The 21,312-nt window shown below is 46.7% G+C and overlaps 1 protein-coding gene across 1 annotated transcript; it reads right to left on the reverse strand.

The window, feature by feature from the left end:
• Positions 1 to 484: 484 nt before the first annotated feature.
• On the reverse strand, positions 485 to 19,881 carry eif2ak4 (eukaryotic translation initiation factor 2 alpha kinase 4). The gene is made up of 39 exons (XM_068721510.1): positions 19,515 to 19,881; positions 19,242 to 19,357; positions 18,234 to 18,336; positions 17,979 to 18,152; positions 17,506 to 17,586; positions 17,255 to 17,382; positions 17,071 to 17,171; positions 16,821 to 16,978; positions 16,194 to 16,732; positions 15,859 to 15,974; positions 15,121 to 15,275; positions 14,586 to 15,019; positions 14,427 to 14,499; positions 14,245 to 14,334; positions 14,021 to 14,143; positions 13,727 to 13,831; positions 13,527 to 13,590; positions 13,348 to 13,427; positions 12,700 to 12,801; positions 12,546 to 12,596; positions 12,203 to 12,439; positions 11,754 to 11,829; positions 11,307 to 11,428; positions 10,900 to 10,949; positions 10,521 to 10,689; positions 9,811 to 9,927; positions 9,617 to 9,682; positions 9,347 to 9,517; positions 9,121 to 9,255; positions 8,885 to 8,992; positions 8,447 to 8,575; positions 5,716 to 5,802; positions 5,390 to 5,502; positions 5,228 to 5,283; positions 4,731 to 4,834; positions 4,221 to 4,289; positions 3,331 to 3,375; positions 2,414 to 2,529; positions 485 to 866 (listed from the first exon to the last, which is right to left on the reverse strand). Exons 1-39 carry the CDS (start codon positions 19,641 to 19,643, stop codon positions 809 to 811), a joined length of 4,950 nt encoding a protein of 1,649 aa, XP_068577611.1. The 5' UTR covers positions 19,644 to 19,881; the 3' UTR covers positions 485 to 808.
• Positions 19,882 to 21,312: the final 1,431 nt, after the last annotated feature.

Here is a 21,312-nt window from a genome sequence, read left to right on the forward strand (position 1 = left end):
TTGGTGGCGGTAGGTTGTTTCTCAGGGGAGGCCCTTTAAGAGCCGAGAGCAACCAAAGACCAGGGGACACCTCATCTATCCAACGGGCTAACAGAACACAGAGAAGGACATGCGAGCCAGACCTGGAAACCTGGATAATCCTCAGAGCGGACCGCGCCGTTGTTTTGACTTGTCCGTCAAAGCTTGCTCATAAACTTCAAGGCGAGGAAGCTCCTCCGGAAGGATCAATTAAGGAAACACGCAAGGTCCGCTTCCCAGGCCTTGAATACGACAAATAGCTCAACACGTAGCCTCCAGACTACGGTAGTGATATTTGATTTGAGATACTTTCACAACGTCTGTCTCCACTGAACACTACCACCATTTATAAGTACGAGTTAGAATGAGGATGAGCTTACGAGATAATACTCAATCAGCAGATCGTTGATCATTAGGCTGCAAATGGCGGCGTTATACTCTGTAAAAACAGATACAAAATCACAGCTCCATGTGGGAAAAAGTCATTTATTACAACTATCCGTCCCATTGCTAATAGGAAATGTAAAAGTATTGCCTTCATGACACAATCTTCAGTAAAAAAAACCCCTCTTCTTTTTCACCTTCCAATAGTTCTATTAAGACAATAAAGTCAGGTAGTCGGTCTGAAAAAAAGACCACAAAGCATTGGAGGGATTTGGGGTGAATACATGGTGTCTTTGGGGCTGTCGATGACTCTGTCAGACTTCGAGCGGTTTCTGCAGGTCCAAGGATGAAAACAGCCTCTGGGAGACCACTGAGCCTCAAGCGGGCCAGCGCTACCTCCTGGTTTTCAGAGAAGGACCTTGTAGTAGTCTTCCTTGTAGCTGTACAAGACCACCACAGTCACCCTGCAAGAGGACAACATCTGTCCGTTACAAGATTAAAACAATATGCAAAAAAAAAGAAAACAATAAAAACATCAGGACAATGAAATACAGCCGGGAAGGTTTTCATGATCTTGGATTTCTCTAGATAAAGATGTCACTCTAGGGAACATTACTCAGGATTCAACACTGCCAAGAGTCACATAACCTGTCATCACGAAAATTGACTCCATGTATTTCCATTATCATTTAGAATAAACAGATTTTAGCCACGCTAGCCGCATCTATTTCATGTTGATCAGATTAGTTTACGGTTTTGCTGCAGCCAGGTGAATAAATGAGCCCTTTAGCTGACTCATCTGGCCTCAGCTGCCTGCGCCCCACGTTGATGAAAACAACTAAACAAACACATAAAAACACACACTGAATATATCCATTGTCCTCTGTGACGCTCATTTATCAGAAGACACTTTTTTTTTTTTTTTTTCCCCCCAGACAGGAAATTAAAACCAACTGCTCTGGAGAGGCGGACGGGAAAGCAGAAAGAGAAGCTTTTGATTTTTGTTGTTGTTGTTGTTGTTGTTGTTGTTGTTGTTGTTTGTTCTCATCTCATTCATGAATGAGAAAATCCACTGAATCCCTCACAGGGCTGCTCTCTGAGGGAACGCACGAGCGTCACAACACTAGAAGCTCAAACACTGAGGTTTTAGCCAGAAAAAAAAACAACAAACAAAGCTGGGAAGCTCGGGAATATTAACCGCTCCGTCCACAACCACCCCCCCACCCCCGTTCTGCAATCTCAGAGTCAATCAACTCGGGTGTTAGGAGACAGAAGTTAGAAGCCCAAAGAAGGCAAATCCTCCTCCAGATTTCACCTCAGGAAATGGGATCAGCTGAGGATTTGATGTCCTCAAAGGCAGTAGTTATCCGTATCAGCGCTCCCTTTGAAGCGCCGTCTGTCACCGTTACACCTGGAGCGCGTGGGCGGAGCTTTGGAGTGACAGCTGCCCGTAAAAGGAAGTCTGCCTTTTTAAGTGGTCTTTAACGTATCCCACCGTTTACCTCGGGTTTCATTTGAAAGAAAGTAACAAAGTCGGTAGTGGATGGAAAACCGGCGGGGGTGAGCAGAGAGGCGGAGCCAAGTGTGAACTTATTCAGATAATTCAAGTACGGCGGTCGGTCGGTCGGTCGGTAGGACCACCACTTTGGCCCGGTTCCGAATATCTCAACACCAACTGGATGGATTGGCGTGATTCCCACCCTCACCACTAGGACCACCAGCAGGGTAAAATTCTTGGTTTTTAAGTCATTTGTCTCAAGAACTATGATGCCCAGAGTACAATTCCAAAAACCTTAGGTGTCCCCTGACTGTTTACGTTCTCACGTATCTCTACATCTACTAGACGGATTGGAACAAACCTTTGTAGACATTCATGGTCCCCAGAGAATGAATCCTACCGACTTTAGACCATTAATGATATAGATAGCTAGGCCTGGCAGGAAACATAGCTAGATTTCCCTTTGATGATAATGATAAGGAACACACAAACATGCCAAAACAACCAGCTCACTTTTTCGTAATTTTCAAACGGTGGATCTCCTCGCAGATGGACTTGAGGTAGCGCTGCTTGGGGAGATGATTCAGCAGAGTCTTCACGCTGTTGTTGAACTGCTCTTCGCTATCGAACTGGAAGGAGAGAAAAGAAAGAAACGACTTAAGAAAGAGTGAAAGCTTGGCGACAACATGATACATGCAACACAGAGGCCAGTTTAAAGTTGTGGACGCCTCACAGGGCGTCGTTGCATGTTTGCCAATTGGAGGAATAAACGGGGCGTTTCATCTGCAGCCTTGGGAGTATATTGTTGCATGTCAAGTGTAGCGGTGCAGCTTCAGTGGGGGGGCCTCTTTGTGTGACACGGGGTAATTTGCCGTAATTAAAACAGGCCTTTCCTGCACGCCTGGCAACACGCACCGCGTACTGTCGTGTGTTTTATATACTAACTGTGTTTCCTCTGACACATGCTGCTGAAAGGGGCCGACTGTATAGGTGGCCTATTCATTGACGGCAGTGGCTTTTTTTTTTGCTTATATAACGGCGGCTTTAGGAGCGTTGTTCAGCTTTCTTCGTGTTTCTTAGCGCAATATAATTTGTCTTTTATCTAACCTCTGCTCCTAGGAACCAGGGGGGGGGGGGGGGGGGGGGGTTTATGAGTGCGGCCTTAGTCACACCTCTAAAGTATGCCTTTTGTTAACTGTAGTACACGTCTGTCCCATATGTGAGCCTTGTTAAAGAGCAATCTCCCCCCGGCTGTAGGAAAAAGGGCCGGGGTGTTCCCTCACTCCTCATCAGTACTGTGAGGAAGGAGACGGGATTCCGTCTTCCTGTCTAGGATATTGACCTCTACTGGTCGTTCTTTCCACTCCCCCCCCCATTAAGGATGTGGCCTTTTATTAACTCTGTAATGGAAGCCAGTAAGAAAAACCAACCTCCAGAGACAGGAAGTTCACCAGCGTTTCCTTCTGCAGGTCCACCTGCGGGATACAACACAAGCAGGGTTACACAAAAACACAACGGAGCCCGATCTCACGCCGCAACAATTCCACAATCGTACTCAAGAGTCCAGCTAAAAATATCAACTGCTGGCTCCCGCTGCCCAAAACGCTTGTGTAATTCTTTCAAAAACAAGATAATCCATCCCACTCGTATAGAAAATGACTTATAATTCCACTTTCACAATATGCTCTCACCAGGCCTGAGAGCACTCGGTGTCCCTTTTTTTTTTTTTTTACAGGAAGAGTCTATTGGCCTCCTGGGGTTATCGTTGGAAAATGAGTGCTGCTCCAGTCTGACTGACGGACAAGCAGGCCGCTCACATGCAACAGCGAAGCCTCACAGGCCGAAGCCACTGCTTACCGTAATCGAGGCGATTTTGTTTCAATAACTCGTATTTACTGTTGCGTCACTGATGCAATCCAGACCCCAACAGGGAAGACAAATGTATTTGGAATATGCGGCGACACGGTGAATAAGACACTCCGGGATGATTTACTTTGAGAATATCTGGATCATAAATCTTCCAAACGCAACCACAAATAAACTCAATATGGCAGCCATTTACATCCCCCAAAAATGACACGGTGACTGCCTTCTGTTTAGTGTTCATTGTTCTGTAGCGCCTGGAAAGGATTCGCAGCCCTCTTAACCTCCAGCAGGGGATTGTAGCACCAGGCAAAGAACTATAAAAGGGCCGTCCCAGTGATGTTTGAGGTTTTAGCTATCAAAAGCCACCCCCCCCCCCCGCGCTCTGTGATTTCACACATGAATTCAAGAGATAAGGTGGGAGAAAGGATAAAAGGTAAACAAACACATGACTTACTGCCAGAACTTCAATGTCATTGCTCTTGTTCTGCAAATTGGTACCAAAATTTTGTAATCTGGTTTGGATCTGAAAGAGAGAAAGAAAGAAAGAAAGAAAGAAAGAAAGAAAGAAAGAGAGAGAGAAACAAAGTAAGGAAGAAAGAAATGAAAAACAGTGGCAGACAATAATTGTTGTTTTCATGAATAAATGAACTGGCAGGATAGTAATCATCTTCAAAAGCACCAATGGCGATAAGCGGTAATTGCAAGTGTGTTTTTGAATCTAGTTTACACACACACACACACACACACACACACACACACACACACACACACACAGGTTTTCATCAACTCACCATTGTCACCACATTTGGCGATAAATAATGACTTAACGGTTTATCGTCATAAAATGGAATAAAAAATCTGAACAGGTGGCAGGGGAAGCAGAATGCCAATGTGTGTGTGTGTGTGTGTGTGTGTGTGTGTGTGTGTGTGTGTGTGTGTGTGTGTGTGTGTGCGCGTCACAAACCTGAGTGTCATAGCGTCGTCTGACACTAGAGGAAACTTTTTCCGGGCTGATGATGTTCACATTAATGTTCATGGTGCTGCTGCTCCCATGCTGCTCTGAAGAGCCTGGAGGCACATGTTATCCCATCATAAAGCTTCTATTACATTCACAATTTCCAACAGTTAAGTGATTTAATTGAACCAGTTTGTTGGCTACCTGCGTGCATGCCAGAAGTCGGTGTGAAATTTAACACTTCTACTTCAATTGCCCAAAATCCTACGTCACTCTAGGTAACAACTCCGTTCAATGCCAGAAGTGGAAATGCAACACGAGGATCCGTCACACTTTGCACATTGATCGCGATGTATTTAAATAGTCTTTAACGCTTTGATTGCAGTCAAAGCACAACGATATACAAACAGAGGTGCGACCGTTTCGTGTTGCAGAAAGACTAATGTCACAAATACACCGTCCCAGCTGTAAGTAGAGGCTGACTGTAGAGTACGTGGTAGTCGTACCTGTGGCGTTGAGCAGTGATCCTTTAGGGTTCTGAGACATGCTTTCAGAGTTTTCTCTACAGGGGCAACAAGGACAACATTATATAAGAACAACCCCCCCCCCCCCCCCCCCTTACATCATGCAGACATCTGAGCAGCACATTAGAACACAAATGGCTTTACCTGATGCTTCTGTCCTCAAAGAATTTGGTCCGACATTTCTGAATGATGTGGTCCACCAAGTCCGACTCTGGGATCCGTTTCTCCGACTGTCTGTCCTTCTCAAATGATTTGACCTGAGGACAGAAGATGACTTCACCATGTGCTGCTGTACAAAAGCATTCCAGAACTCTCTCTTATCAAAACAGTTTGGAAAGCAACATAATCTGCAATACTACTCGCAGAAAAGCGGTTTCCTTAAGTAAAAAAAAAAGAAAAAAGAAAAAAAAAGGTACCTTCTTAAAATGTGCAAGAATGCTGCACAATGCTGCACTATAGGGCTGGTTTACCTTCACATAGTTTCCCTCCTTGTCAGAGACCAGGACCATGCAGTTGATGCCGGCCAGCCTGCAGTGCTCCATCAACGTCTCCTGAGACTAAACACAAAATGACAAAAGGCTGAATTACTAACACACACACACACACACACACACACACACACACACACACACACACACACACACACACACACACACACACACACACACACACACACACACACACACTCACACAAAAAAATCTTGTTGCAGTGGCTTGAAGATAACCTTTCCTTATGGTTTACTGCTGGGGCTTGAAGATGCGGCCAGAGGGCCAGTGTGGGATGAGTTCAGAGGGAGTCAGAGCTGAATTACTGAAAACTGCCATTCCATTAATTACTAAAAGAATAACGAGTCAAGTTTGATGCTTAGGTTGGAAAATCTTTCTAAACATGAGAGCTCATTCTGGACCGATGTCTTCAAAAAGTCAGTTTAACTGGAGTTTTGCTTTGGAACCAGGAGTGTGAGTGTGCACACTGTGCTGGGAGTCACAAGCAAAGTCAATGTGTATTCAGGTAACGCATCCAACCATGACAGTGTGTGTGTGTGTGTGTGTGTGTGTGTGTGTGTGTGTGTGTATGTATGTATGTATGTATATGTTTGTGTCAGCCCAATTAATTCCCACCAACTTAAACCCAAGAGTTTCATCTGGCTGCTCCGCTTGCCGAGCTAACGGTGGTGCAGAACAAACCCTTCTGTGTACTACGAGAGAGCGTGTGTGTGTGTGTGTGTGTGTGTGTGTGTGTGTGTGTGTGTGTGTGTGTGTGTGTGTGTGTGCGTGTGCGTGTGTGCGTGCGTGTCAATTCGCCTCGTCATCATGTAAGCACTAAAACTTCCTCTTTTCTTGCAACTTTCTCATTGACAGAACAAATTAAGTCAAAAGGTAAGCCATTGCCCGGTGGGCAGCTCTGGGCCATGCGCCTAAGCTGACAGCATGTGGAAAAGGTTTGCCATATTTGGCTAATAAAAGCTAAAAGAGTGGAACCGTCTCCTGAGGATGAATTAAAGCTGCAGATTCGGGCCCGTTAAGAGGCCAGCATGTGAAAGGTGTTAACAAAAGTCTGGCGAAGGGGGTGTGGAGGGGGGGGGGGGGCTGGGCGAGGAGGTCCAAACAAGGTGTTCTCACCCAACTCACCACTGGTCAAGGCACTGCCTGCATACATAATCAAAAAATACACATATACACATATACACACATATACACACACATATACACACACACATATATACACACACACACACACACACACACACACACACACACACACACACACACACACTGTTGACTATTTGGACATAATGACACTCGTTTTCCAGCCAAACCCAACTTTTCCTCAACGCTTCTAAGAACTTCTAAGAGGAAATGAAGGCGGCCAATCACTTTGTGTCCTGTGCCAGTACAAAAGACAATGAAGACCATTAAAAGGGAAAACACTTGTCCGTTGCAGAAGTGGAACGTTAAAACAATCGGCAACAAAGAGTAAAGGAGGGAAAAGAAAACATGGAGTATTTCTGTGTGTGGGCAGAGCACTACGCCAGGGAGGGCGTTTAGAGCAACACACAAACACAAGGCTGAGATTAGTTTGTCACATAAACATGAAGAATGTGACAGAAGCATGGCATCAGGAGTTTTGGACCATAAGATAAATAACTTCGCTTTGAAGGGACTGATCTCAGTTTGACTGTTCCCCTAACAAGAGCTTATTCTAAAAGTTTATTGGAAGCTTGTCGAACAGACGACGGAGTCGATTATTGCAGCGATGACTCCCGAGTCGTATTGTGCTAATATGGCCGGGGAGCCCGCTGGGATGTTTACTATTTCTGATGCTGTCACGATAAGTCCGTTGCTGACAGATGAGGAGCCCCCCCCCCCCCCTCTCAAGAGTGGGAGTCAGGTGTTGCCCTCTGTAGGAGGGATGATGTTACTACAGGAGAAGAGGGAACTCACCCATTTTACGCAATGGTTAAATCCCATTCAGGGAGCTGCAGAGTCAGAAATGTGGTAGAGGTTTTGACATACGACAAACATGAGGGCTCAGTTATACATTGGTTAGTGTGTGAACACAAACAAAAGCTTGAACTACTTGCAACAGCTACGTCCGCTCAGATTCCTTCCTGTCGCAGGTCCGGAAACAACAGTAAGGGAGTGGACTTACTGTGAAGTGGACTCTGCTTCCTTTAGCTGAGAGGAATTCACGGCTTTTGCGTGACTAGGTTTTAAGTGACTGCATTTTTGCAACACTAACGATCATTTTTATATACTTAAAAAGTTGAATTATGAACACTTCATGTGCTTTTTCCAACTGCTAGATCACAACTAAAGACATTTCATTGAACCCACTTTAAAACAATACCATTTGGAGTTTTTGACCACTATAACATCTTGTGCAACAAATAATATTTCGTCATGTTGCTGCACCAAGAAATGCAGCAACACACCAGCAGAGAGGAAGGGCTCAACTGCCAGCACGAAAACACTGATGCAGTGTTTCAACATGTTGAAAACATTGGCTGAAACGCAATCAACACTTTTGTAAGACTTCAAGGATACACAAACATTTTTTGGTGAAGAACTTAGAATGTAAACATAACTGTTTGTTTACAACAGAACTCCACAGAGGACTGCTGAATCAAAATTGCCGTGATATGATGTACCACCCTGAAACCATTCAGACTATTTATGTCTCTCAGGCAGGCCGCTCACCTGTGAGACATCGTAGGCGACGTCTGCGGAGATGCCGGTGCTCCACAGCTTCTGGACAACATTGATGGCTCTGGACATTGAAGAATGTCCTACTGGAACCACCAGCGCATCGCAGGAGCTCACCGATGGCTGACAAGAAAAGAAAAGTAAAAAGCTGTAAACTGAAGTAAATACAACTCTCTTTATTCGAGGCCTGCACACATCATTTCACATTCTGAAGATAAGAAAATGATGCACCTGCAAAAATAACTCCATGGCGTCAAGAGCCACTGTGATCATAGTCATTAACGAGATTCTAAAAGTGTCTGTGTGGCAGCCAACTGCTGTAATAAGGCATCATTAAATATGTAGCTGTCTGCTGCTCCTTCATCACAATAATTAGGAATGCCAGATCCCAGTGTGTGTGTGTGTGTGTGCCTGTGTGCGTGTGTGTCTTACCGGCTCCTCCATGTTGGCTATAGCAGCACAGACTTTGTCCAGGGCCACACTGGCCCCGACTGCAGAGGGCACCGGCACCGTGGAAGCTGGCCCTCGAAACTCCAGGATCTAGCGACACAGAGAACAAAGCCTAGAAGTGTATCACGTAGACTGCATGACCAACACTGCATCATGTGGCATTAATGGAATACAGACAGAAGAGCTATATGTGAGATAGAAGACTATTTTATAAATACCAAGTGGTCGTAGCGTCCTCCAGCAGCCACTATATCCGGCACAATTCGCTTGCGTTTCCTGATGAAAGCCACAAACTGGAAGATGACCCCAGAGTGATGCTGCACCTTGTACACTAAGCCTAAGTTGACCACCACCTATAGAGAGAACACTTTTTTTTTTTAAAGGGGAGAACACATGCACAGCGGCTCTTCTCTTAACATTCAATTTACCCAGAATCCAAATCACCTGCAGTTTCACTCCGAGTCGGCGCAGCAGCAACGTGAGCTCCTCCAGGTCCTTGAGGCCCTGCTTGGCCAGCTGGGTGACGGCGGTCTTCTGTTTGGTGAGCGATGTCAGCAGCGGCGCCAGGTCCTGCAGATTCCCCTTCTGTTCTATGTACTTGTACAGCGTCTGCAACTGGCCGCAACAGAGGAGAGCGGTTTACGAGCGGGAACAAGTTTTGCTGCGGCGGGGCCGATTGTTTTCACAGGAGGTCCGTGAACCCGGTGGACTCACGCTGTTGGTTGACAGTGAAAAGTTGCAGAACTTTGCCTCCACCTCACGTTTGGTCAGCTTTTCGCTCTGGAGAAAATACAGAGAAGGAATGTTACCACCGCTATATTTACCATTATACATGTTCATACCAGCATATCGTGCAACAGTCACGCAGCGTGAGTAACATCTGTGATGCACGTGTGAACCGCACTGACCATGGCGTCGCACAGTATCGTGGAGGCCTGGCTCAGTTTGTCCTCAGGGACTCCGCTGTGGAGCAGGATGGCCTTGAACAAGCTGGTGTGGTTCAGGTAAATGTTATAGTTCCTTTCCTGCGGTCACAAAAAGCACACCTTTAACCCTCTCCGCTGCAATTACAGTCAAAAACAGAGAGCACTACGGTACAATGGGCACCTCAGTGAATAATGACTGTTGTGTCCGGCTGCCCTCTCATTCTATCTGACTCACGGATTCTTAAAAGCTTTCACACAAAGAGCGGGGTGGTGGAGAGGATCAGAAACAGGATCTATGAGGGATGAACCAGAGGCCAGACTCTGGAGTTTGACTGGGTTCATGCAAGGAGAGCTGCGACTGGACACTGGGATGTGTGGACAGGAAATGGATTGTACCGGGCGGCAGGGAAGGAAGTGGACAAAGCTGTGCATAACAGATTTACTATGCAAATAATAAATATGGTGTAAATCTGTCAGGCGTACACATACTTTGGTACGTTAGGAATGTGAGTGGGAAGTGAAAAGGGAAAAAACAACAACAAAAAAAAACAGGACAGGTTGAGACGACGGCGTCCGTAGGAAAATAAAAGAACAACGACGCATCCGCTCCGTCAGCTAACTGCTCTGAATGCGAATCAAGACGAGGCGGCGCAGCACAAAACTGTCATTTAAACACAGGTAGTTCGTGTAACCTGGAGCACGGCGAATTCCTGGACTATTTCAGAGATGGTGTAAATGGTCTCGGCGTCAGGGAGCAGGCTGTTAGTGACGGGTGTGATGATGTCAAAAGCACATTCCAGGAGCTCCCTCGGGTGCGCGCGATCCAGCTTCCTGGGGCGGAACACCCGCTCGATGCTGTACCTTGAGATTAAAAAGGAACACAGAGAGAGAGAGTCGTGTTTTTTCTCAACATGAACGTCTGTTTCTATGTGTGAACCGCTTAACTTGGTGGTGAATTCACTGAATATAAAAAAAACTTTCCAAAAGACCATTTGGAAAAGAGATTTTAGCTAAATTATTATCATTGTAACAAAGGACTATTGATGCACAAATGTGCTCATTTAACTTTACCTCTTCAGATGCGTGATGTTATTGCGAGCGACGAATCTTGAAAACGCCATCTGAAGTACAAAGAGAGTTGAGACATCAACACATAATGACAGTGAAGTCGGTGCATACCGGGCTGTAATCAATCACCGTGTGGAAACAACCATTTAGTCCTCGGGGTTTCCTGAAGTAGCAGGATCTCAAGGCGGGCCGCTGATTGCAGCCTCACACTCTGTGTGTGTGTGTGTGTGTGTGTGTGTGTGTGTGTGTGTGTGTGTGTGTGTGTGTGTGTGTGTGTGTGTGTGTGTGTGTGTTTGCATGTGCTGATGCAAATTGTTGAATAATTGGTGTTTGCGTGCAAGTGCAGACGTGCGCGCCCCGTGTGTGTGTGTGTGTGTGTGTGTGTGTGTGTGTGTGTGTGTTGGACTCACGCGAAGGTCATAGGGCAGTGTAACCAGCATTCCGCTGTGGTCCATGAAGCAGGCCAGCTCGCTGCCATCGTACAACTTCCTGTTCCTGGGGAGGAGCAGCGGTGTCTGGAGACGCACCGCACCTGAAAACAAACACCGTCACATCTGCATGAGATAGCATAACCCTCACCCTGAAAGAGACGATGCATGAGAGCGGATACAAACGGAGCATAAACAAGTAAGCTCAGCTGGACATCGTCAGCGGAGTGCGCAAAAAAAAACACAACAACACTAGCACCTGCACGGTATCTGCGCTGCCCAACAGTGCACTTATTGTCTAGCTGCCACTCACTGGAGCAGATGTTGGGGGGTCCCACGAAAAAACAGGTCAGGAGTCCAAGGGGTTCGCAGTGGAGAGTCAACAAAGACTCACACGCACCCTCACCAAAACAAGCGTAGTGTACTCACCATGCTTCTTGAAGATCCTGGTGATTGTTTCATACACATGCTGCTGCAATTTGGCACCGTTGAAGCTGAAGCTGCCCTGAAGGGAGACCAAACAAACAGCCTCTGTTAGGGATCAGGGAGACATCGATTAAAGCACTACCAGACCTTGTGCTGGTCGGTTATACGGACCAGATGAGTGAAGGAGCACCGAGGTGTCGGTGCAGCCGTTCATATGTCCGCAGTGACATCTTCAGGTAGAGAGGGGAACAACTTGTACACGAAGTTGCCTTTTAACCAAATGTCCGACACACAACCTTCTCTCTGGTCTAACTTTTCACTTCCTTATAAAGCACACATGCTTTATCTAATCAAACACTCAAAGTACAAGTCTTATGTTGAGTCCAGCACAGAACTGGTTCAACATGGTCTCATGCAAGACGAATAAAACACAGCGAAAGCAGAAGCCATACCTTGTGCAGGTCTACGTCGTAGGCGTAATCCATGACCGGAGAAGTGTTCTGGGCGAACAGCTGGCCAACCATGTTGCGGTAGGCCTTGCCGTTGATATTGGCCATGGTGTGCTGCAGCACCTCGTGCAGCTCAGACTCCTCCATCAGCGGTGGGGGCAGCAGCTCACTCTTCAGCAGCTCCTGGGCGGTGGGCCGCAGGGCCGGGTCGTGCTTCAACAGCCACTCGATCACTTTCCTCTGATAGATGCAAAGAAGAGACAAAGAGAGCCTCTCTGTCGTCAGACCGAGAACACGGAGGAAAAAGGGGATTCCTGTCAAAAAGGTTGCGCCGCAGCGTCCTCACCTGTGTTCCTTGCTCGTACACGGTAAAGTCCTCGGGGAAGATCATGGGCTCCTGCAGCGTGAAAAGAGAGGAGGTAAGCAAAAAAAAAAAAAAAGGGACCCGAGCACCCTAAATTCCCTGCATGGATTGCTCCCAGTCCTGAATATGGACGTACCACACGTAGCTGGCTCAGCACAGAGATGCGCTCGGCACCCGTGGTCATGGGCCGGTAGGACATCTCAAACAGGATGATGCCCAGGCTAAACAGGTCAACTTTCTGAGGACAGAGAGATTGGATGATTACACTGACACTCAAAAACCAAGGACAAACACGAGTCACACGGAGGCAAGTGCGGTTAAAGTTCCAGGGAAGTTAAGAGTGTTTTTAGTTTCTGTACTGCGAGTATTCCCAGCGAAACGGAATATTTGAGTGATGTACAAGAGGGATAAGTGAGCAGGCTTAGAATGGTACGGAGTTACAAAGGACTGTGGCTCCACACACACACACACACACACACACACACACACACACACACACACACACACACACACACACACACACACACACACACACACACACACACACACACACACACACACCTTGTCGCTGAAAGTTGGAGATTGACTGATGGATGATGTCATGATATTTTTGGTTGGTTCTAGCTTACGTAACACATCATATTTTGTTTTAAAGGGAGAAAAGATTCTTGGATTTTGATATAAAACATTTTTTTTGCATATATTGTAAAATAGTTGTGCCATGGCAGGAGATGTGATCTTAAAAAAATGTCCATTTCATCTCAACTTTAAATTACAATCTTACTTGGTTGTAGGTGGCTTTGGTGTTTCCCTGAACCTCCGGACTGACGTAGAGCGCCGTGCCAACCATGCCAGTCATGTTACCTGTAGAACGGTGACGCAACAGTAGCACAACGTGTCAAGAGAAGAAAGAGCATATCACAGAATCGCACCGTGTGAATGTTCTTATCAAACGCTCTGCACCTGTTGGGTCTGGTTTGGGCATCACTGCTGAGCCGGTCTCCTCCACTTCAAATTTACCTGCAGCCTGACAACATTTCCATCACTGGAGTTACACATTTTATTCAGACGCACAAGCATGAATTTAACTATTAAGCTAAGCACTTCCTTCCCATTAACTCCATTAAGCTGTTCACTGAGCACAGCGTCGGGGTAAAGCGTACCACATTAGCAGGATGGTCTGTAGCCAGGCCAAAGTCCCCGATCTTCACGTGGTCCTGCGAGTCAAGGAAGATGTTGACAGGCTTCAAGTCCCTGTGAATCATACCCTAAAAAGAGAGGAGGCTGGATGAAGAGATGTGCTCGGTCACGGGTCACTGAAAACATGGCTTCCCTTTTGTTCATGTTTTTGCTTACCATACATAAAAACCAACAGGTATTTAAAGAATGTTTTTCTTAATTTCTAAGTGTAATCGTTGATGTTATGGGACACGTAAACACACACATATATCAAACACCTGCTCGTGGATGTAAGCGAGGCCATCCAGGATCTCTCTGAAGAGTCTCCATAAGCGGTTCTGGTCCTGGTGCAGGCCGTGATCTATTGTGTCCCTTAAAGTGCTCTTTTCACAGTATTCCATCTGTCGGGAACAGAGAACATACATTAGATGTGAGACAGAGACCTCTAGTGGCAAAATAATAAATAAAAAAAAGAAGAACGGAGCATGGAGGTAAAGCTTACTTGTATGTATAAGTAATGTGCTATAAGAAGGGGTCGGTCCGAGTCGGTGCTCTCCGTGGTGTCGGTCACCGGCAGTTTGCTCGGCTCCACCTGCGAGGAGAAACACCATCTGTTAGTCGCACCGAGCCCGACGGCGACGTACGCAAAGAGCTGAATGAATAATGAAGCGTTAATATTCAAACCTGCGACATCTCGTTTGTGCTTTCGTCTCCGTTGTCAAAGATGATGTCACTACTCGAGTCACTATCCGACGGCCTAAAAGAGAAGAACATAGTGACGCATCAAGAGGTGAAGTCTGGATTTACTGCCACAAAAAAAAACAAAAAAAAAACCACACTCACAAAAAAGAGGCACCAAACACATCTTCGTCGTCGTCGTCCTCCTCTTCGTCACTCGACTGGTGCCCGCTACATTTGATGCTGGATGACTTCTCGATGGAGGTGGACCACTCCACCGAGCTGGACAGGGCCGGAGGAGGCGCGGCGTCCTCCGCGGCGTCGGCGAGGCCCAGCTCGTTGATGCGCTGCGGCGGCTCTTTGATCCGAGGCGGCTTGTCGCAGGCGCTCCAAGCCTCGGAGCTGTCGGTGTTGCTCAGCAACCCCAACGAGGGCGTCTCGTGCCGCTCGATCCACGCGTTGTAGTAGCGGACGATGTTCTCGTGGTTGAGGCGCGAGAGCAGCGTCACCTCGCCTTTGATCCGTCTGAACTGTTTACTGGCCGGGTTGACCAGGATACGCTTCACAGCGTAGTAGCAGCCGTCCAGGTTGTTCTGAACCTGGAGATGCAGGAGAGGAAAAGAGGAAGAAACAAAGCGTAAAAAAAAAAAAATCCTCTCCCGGTTAAAGCTAGTGTGTCAAAAAAAGAAGAAGAGCCTACCTTAATTACAGCGCCAAAGGCTCCCTTTCCAAGAAGCTGGAGTTCCTCAAACTCATTGAAGTAGCGAGAAAACTGCCTCTCCATCTCGGAGCTGAACGGAGCGTTGAGGAGGTGGCTCCGTGGGATGACGGATGATGGAAAGTCCACGGCAGGTTCTGAGAAGACAACAAATAAAATGTGACAAGATTCTCTTGTTGGAGTTCATCTTTCTCATTTATCAATTTCTAAACTGTTTTTTTTTTTTTTTTTTAACATCACAAACGTGTGGGGGGGGGAGAAGAGATCAACTCCCTCTTCTTCACACTGTATACACTTACTGTACAGAATAACAGAAACACCTGAACAAAGTCATGTAATACAATTACCCTGCTATAAATACTATTGCTGTAAAAAAAATAAGTAAATTCAATTAGTTCTCAGAAAATTTGTCCGCAACAATTTTAATATGATTCCACCTTCTAAAATGTGAGTATTTGCTGCTTGGTAAATTGAACTATCCATCGTTATTTAAAGACGCCACCTTGCTTTTTGCGATGCACAGTTTTCACTAAGTTCTAACATGTTATAGACTAAATGATTACACGGCTCGGTTTTTCAGGAGAAATCTTGAATTTAGTTGTTTGTTGACTCAATTTTAGAACAATTTGGTCGCAATTTCTGCTTCTGTTTTACTGAATCTTCAAAAAGGTGTTTCTAATATTTTGTCCACCTCATTGTACATTGGGCGGGGTGTGTCACCTTCTGAGCTGGCCTCCCGGTGCTGTGGCAGGTTTTTAGGCGACGGAGGCTTGAGGAAGGAGTGGTCCAAAAGCTGCTGGGCCGTCCAGCGGTCAGCGTCGTTCAGGCACACACACCTATGACAAAGACACGCACAGCACAACGGTTCTACTGTAGAACAGGAACACTCTAGTCTACGGTGCTACAAAGCAGACACATTGCAAATTAGGAAAAGATCTAAATGAAATCTGTGTAGAAAAGAACTTCATACGAAAAGGATTTGGACTAATGGGCGAACAAAATGAACCACTGGTGTTCTCCTTTAAGAAGCTGGTGATGTATCCAGTCATACATACTTGTGGAGGAAATCCTGGAAGTCAGCAGGCAGGCTGGCTGGCACCGTCACCGGGTACTCCTGCACCTCTTTCCCCTGACTCAGCGCCAGCAGCATCAGGCCCAAGTTCCACACGTCACCCTTCTTGCCCGTCTTCGTCGGCATCGCCGTGTCCTCTGAGAAACGCACGTGGGCTTGCTCGAAAATGTCTTCTTTGCACATGTCGGCGAATCTCTTGGACAAGCTGTAATCGGTCAGGCGAACGTTGCCGTCGGAGTCCACCAGCACGCTGGAGGCCCTCAGCTGTTTGTGCACCACCGAGTTGGTGTGAAGGTAGTCGAGAGCGGCCAGCAGCTGGGCCGTGTGGTGGCACAGTTTCTCCATGGGGACCGGCGTGTGGGCGGTGAGGCTTTGGGTCAAGCTGATGCCGGCCACGTGCTCCACCAGCAGGTCAACCACGAGGCAGTCCTCCTTCTCGGTGGAGCTCATCGCCATGTAGCGCACCAAGTTCGGGTGGTCCAGCCGCAGGAGGGAGTTGAACTCATTTTCCGCCCCGTGGATCTACACAGGGAGTATATTCATCCCCCGTCAAATACATTATTTAACCACTAATTTCCAAATGATAACACCTGGTTCCTTCTCTACTTGCCTGCTTTTTGCAGTTCTCAATCCTCCCTTTCTCCTGGCTGGTGAAGAACTTGCCCATCTTCTTGTTCCAGCGTAGGGACCACTCGTAGATCACAGCAAAGTCTCCCGAGTTTGCCTCAAATCCATAGTAAACGCTACGGCGGAGGCCCTCGCTTTCACCTGTCGGTATCACGAACGCAGACGTAAACGTAAACACAGGCGACCAGGGCGGACTAAGCTACGTTTGCACCGGACCGGCTGCACGCTCTCACCTAAGCTTTTCCCTCTGTGGACGACAAGCTCTCCAAAAGTGCTGCTGTAGAAGTGAAGGAGCTCTTGTGATCGAGGGTTGTCTTCATTAACCGTGTCACGTCTGGGAACAGGGACACAACTTTAAGAATCATTGCAACGTTTCTTCAGCATTGAGAGGAGAAGCATGTTGGCTTCGCTGCGTACCTGTGGCGTGTATTCGAGGCGGTCCGTCGGCGGCTAGCCGCAGCTTTCTTGGCCTCGATGAGTTCAGGAGGAGCTCCTCCGGGGCTGGGTGGGCTCTTCCCCAGAGGGGAGGCGCTCTCAAGTCGCTCCTGTGAATAAAAAGGTCAATCACAGCACTCTGTTCATGCGATCTTTCTGCAGACGTTATAATAGGAGTGGAGTCATGTTTTACTGCTTTTCTGTGGAGAGATCAGTGGAAACAGTGCAGACACCTGTTTGGCGATTTCCTTTCTTCTTTTTTCCTCCCGTTTCTCCTCCTCTCTTCTTTGGATTTCAGCCATGATCTCTTTTTCCTACAAAACAAAACAAAAAAAATACCCCGGTCAACTTCCTGTTCTGCTGGAACTTCTGTCAGATGTGGGTTTGGTTATTTAAGAAAATACCCACAGGATACATACTTTTATGTATCTTTTCTGTATATTTATTGTATTTACATAAACAAACACACACACGTATGTATGATTTATTAATTAGACGATGAGTTCTCTGCTTCTTATTATAGGATAAGTGGTAATGATTTAGTTTTAATTCCACAGAGAAGATGAGATTAACGTTTTTGGTCCCACAGAAGGAAATCCAACATCCTTTGTGAGTGGACCGGACGAATCAATTAGAAATAACACGATTATGAAACCCCTAGATAACAGTAATCCACCACGAAAGGCTTTCTGTCCCTCTTACTCACCATCTCCTCCTCCTGCTTGCGCTGCTGGTCCATCTTCTGCTGCTCCTCCTGGGCTCGTTTCTCCTCCTGCCTCCGCTGGTTCTTCAGCATCTCCTCGTGGAAGGAGCTGGACGGGGGCTTGTTGTGCTCGCTCAGGAAGCCCTGGATGTAGTCCGCTAGCTCGTAAATCATCACCTAGGTGGACAGGTAGGTAGGTGGGTCAATACCAGTAGCCTGTGCGCTCATATACATGTCTGCCCGTCTGCGCATCCTCACCTCCCCACATCTCGCAGTCGCCAGCTTGGCGAGTTCACTCTGAAGGTTCTGGAGGTTTTCATTCGACAGACCTTTGGCATTATTGAGCTCCAGCTCTGGAGGCCTGTTGGTGCCGCAAGACATAAATGACCAAGAGTGAATGATCGCTGGTAAACACCGAGATGACATTTGTTCAGATTAGGCCCGGGTTGTCCTGGAATGTGTCAAAAGCCACAGTTTGGCCTGTGGGGAAATAAGCAGCATATTTCTCATTTCTTACCGATCATGTGGGGCTCACGCAGATAAACTTGTTTTAGGTAGTTATTAAAGAACATTATTGTCCAGGAACCCTGAAACCAGCCAACATATTGACTCGAGCTGCAGTACAAGAACTTTGCCTGAATGAAATAGTCTAAACTATTGTTCACTGCCAGTACCAGAACAATGATTTAGGTCTGTAAATATTTCTGTCCGTTAGTGGCTTTTTCTTTTCTTTTTTTTTGGAGTTTTTCATGGGCTTGCTGGTCACTGCATGATGTTGGATTTACAGACTAGACTAGAGCACTTGTCACATGACAACTCTGTTTCACACGCACACGATTTAATTAGAGCACCACCCAGCCTTTAAACCTATTTGCTGTGTTAAAGCAAGTGTGAAATTCTTGAAACTATAAATAAACTTGACAATGCTGCTAACATCAGCTGTGCCGAATGAATGCTTCAAAGCCAAGTACAATAACATGTGCTACCTGCATTGTGTAGAAACAGTGTTATTGTGAATATATGTGAAGGGGGAATAAGGGAAAGAAAGACTTAATTTATACTAAAGTTGAATTAAGTTTACCAGGCAGGGCGTCTTAGTATGCGCACAACTAATGAATTAGAGCACTTCAGACTCACACGCTACATTGTGATACGAGGACCACGTTGGAGATGCATCACAGGAGGAGCTTGGCGAACGAGACTTGCAGTGCAGTGGCAGTAATGGCCATAGTCAATACATGGTAAGGGTCAGGGGTCAGTACTCACGCGTCTGGGTACGTGGGTGGGCATTTGACCTGCAACTCCACGGTCACGTAGCATTCCCGTCCGCTGTTCAGCCCGTTGGGCCGCAGACAGAGGTGCACCTCTGGAGGCCTTTTAACCTGAAAATACAGCCAACGAAACGTCAACGGTGGGTGTGACCACCTTCGGATAACTACAAGTAGCATTCGTAGTGGTCGCGTGTCAACTCCCCCCCCCCCCCCTTCAACAGCGCATTAAACGCCATGCATTCCGCTACCACCTCTTAGCTGGCGTTACCTTCCACGGGTCGTTGTTCCGCAGATCCTGGAAGTCATCTCCAAAGATAGACGCGAGAGCCTCAAGCTCGTTCTCCTGCTGGGCCGCGTAGTCGTCTGTCTCTTCTGTTGGAGTGCCCTGACTGCTCATTCTTCTGCCTTCAACTACATGGCGGTCCTCCCGCCCTGTCACACTCACAGCTGTCAGAGAGAAGGAGGAAGAGGAAGTACCAGCACGCCGCCGCCGCTCCGCTCCTCTCTCACTTCGTTAACACGGAACTTTAGCAGAAAGTCACCTCGCCGTCACTACACGACTCAGCAGCGGCTAACTTAACTCACAACAGACGACAGGCGAACCACAACAGCGCTGCTAACTGGCGCGTGGCTGTTGCAAGCTGCGTCGCAGGTGAAACGTCATCACGTTGCGTTCTTAGGCATGGCCTCTAGAGGGCAGCATTATCCTCTCAACTGGAAGCCTTTTTTTGTACCAATACAGTACTTACTGATAGGTACACGTCAACGAACGTGAAGTAAGGGAATAAGTACAATGTATACGGTAGGTGTAGTCTAAATAACAGGTTCATGTCCTGGTATATGTACAGTATGGGTGCAACATGGGTACAACACATGCGCAGTAAAGCTCTAATCTTCACGGTTTTAAAACATGAGGAATTCCTTTGAGATTTCATACCATGTCAGATTTCTGAATTAAGATTATGATATTTTTATGATATTGTTTCTGGGATGACATTATAAACAAATGGAATCATATTCAAGAGTAAAGTAAATGCATGCAAGGATGGTCAAAATGGATGCAGCAGAGGCAGAGAGCACCAGAAACACCTTTTAAACCCAACACCTCCAGTTTGTAATGCAGGCTCTCTGTTATATATTTTGTTCCAATAAAAAAATTGTCTGAAGCTTTTGCAAAACACTCTCTCTATATATATATTACTTTTTATGACAAAGCTTCAGTATGTAGGAGTCTCTTGCTGTTGCTTGGTAGAGAAGCCTGGTAATGAATCACATCCCCTTTATTCATGTATCAACATGATATCAATCCAATCTATGAAAGTCTTCTTTGGCATGCAAATAACTAAGAGATGCTTCAGCTGCATCCAGCTCCTGCATGTATCTGTGGAGACAGAGAGGAAACACAGCTATATTTAGCAGGCTGTGTGTGTGTGGTGAGGCAGCCCGGAGCAGAAGAATGCTCTCACATACCTCCAGCTTTGATATAAACTCACATATTATGTACTCCCCTTTCACATCTGAGTCATTCCTCAACCTGAAGACCCAAACCAATACATTTCTTCAATCATAACACCTACACGAATGGTCTGACCATCTTTGGGAACGATGTTGCATCAACAAACAATCTGTCAAATGTTTGTATCATTCCTGCATACTGTAGATGAGAGCATTACCTCATAAGGTACACTGTACATCAAGGAAAATATATGGAAAAGTGGGTGGCACAAATATGGACCTCCTCTTTGCAGTCTCACGGCTTGGGAACCTCAGTGGCTGCTCATTAATGACTCTCTTGCTCACCATAACCCTAGAAGGAGACAGCCGGGCCAATCAGCTGGGAGCACTGACACCACATGCCTCTGAGACGGCCAGATCCCACACAGAGCCCCGTCTGGCGTTACCATCAGCTGTTCCGCAAGTCGAGGAAGCTCAGCGCACATACCGGCAGCATGGTTCACAGACATATGCAATGTTTTCATCTCCTTAACAAGACACGAGTGGCGCTGTCTCGACTGGGTCATCATAGTGGGCCCTTCTGAGTATATTAGAACCTAATAGAGGTATGA

This window comes from Cebidichthys violaceus, unplaced genomic scaffold (assembly GCF_023349555.1).
Source record: "Cebidichthys violaceus isolate CVI_PGR_0920_01 unplaced genomic scaffold, fCebVio1.0.p SCAF_28, whole genome shotgun sequence".
Lineage (NCBI taxonomy): Eukaryota > Metazoa > Chordata > Actinopteri > Perciformes > Stichaeidae > Cebidichthys > Cebidichthys violaceus.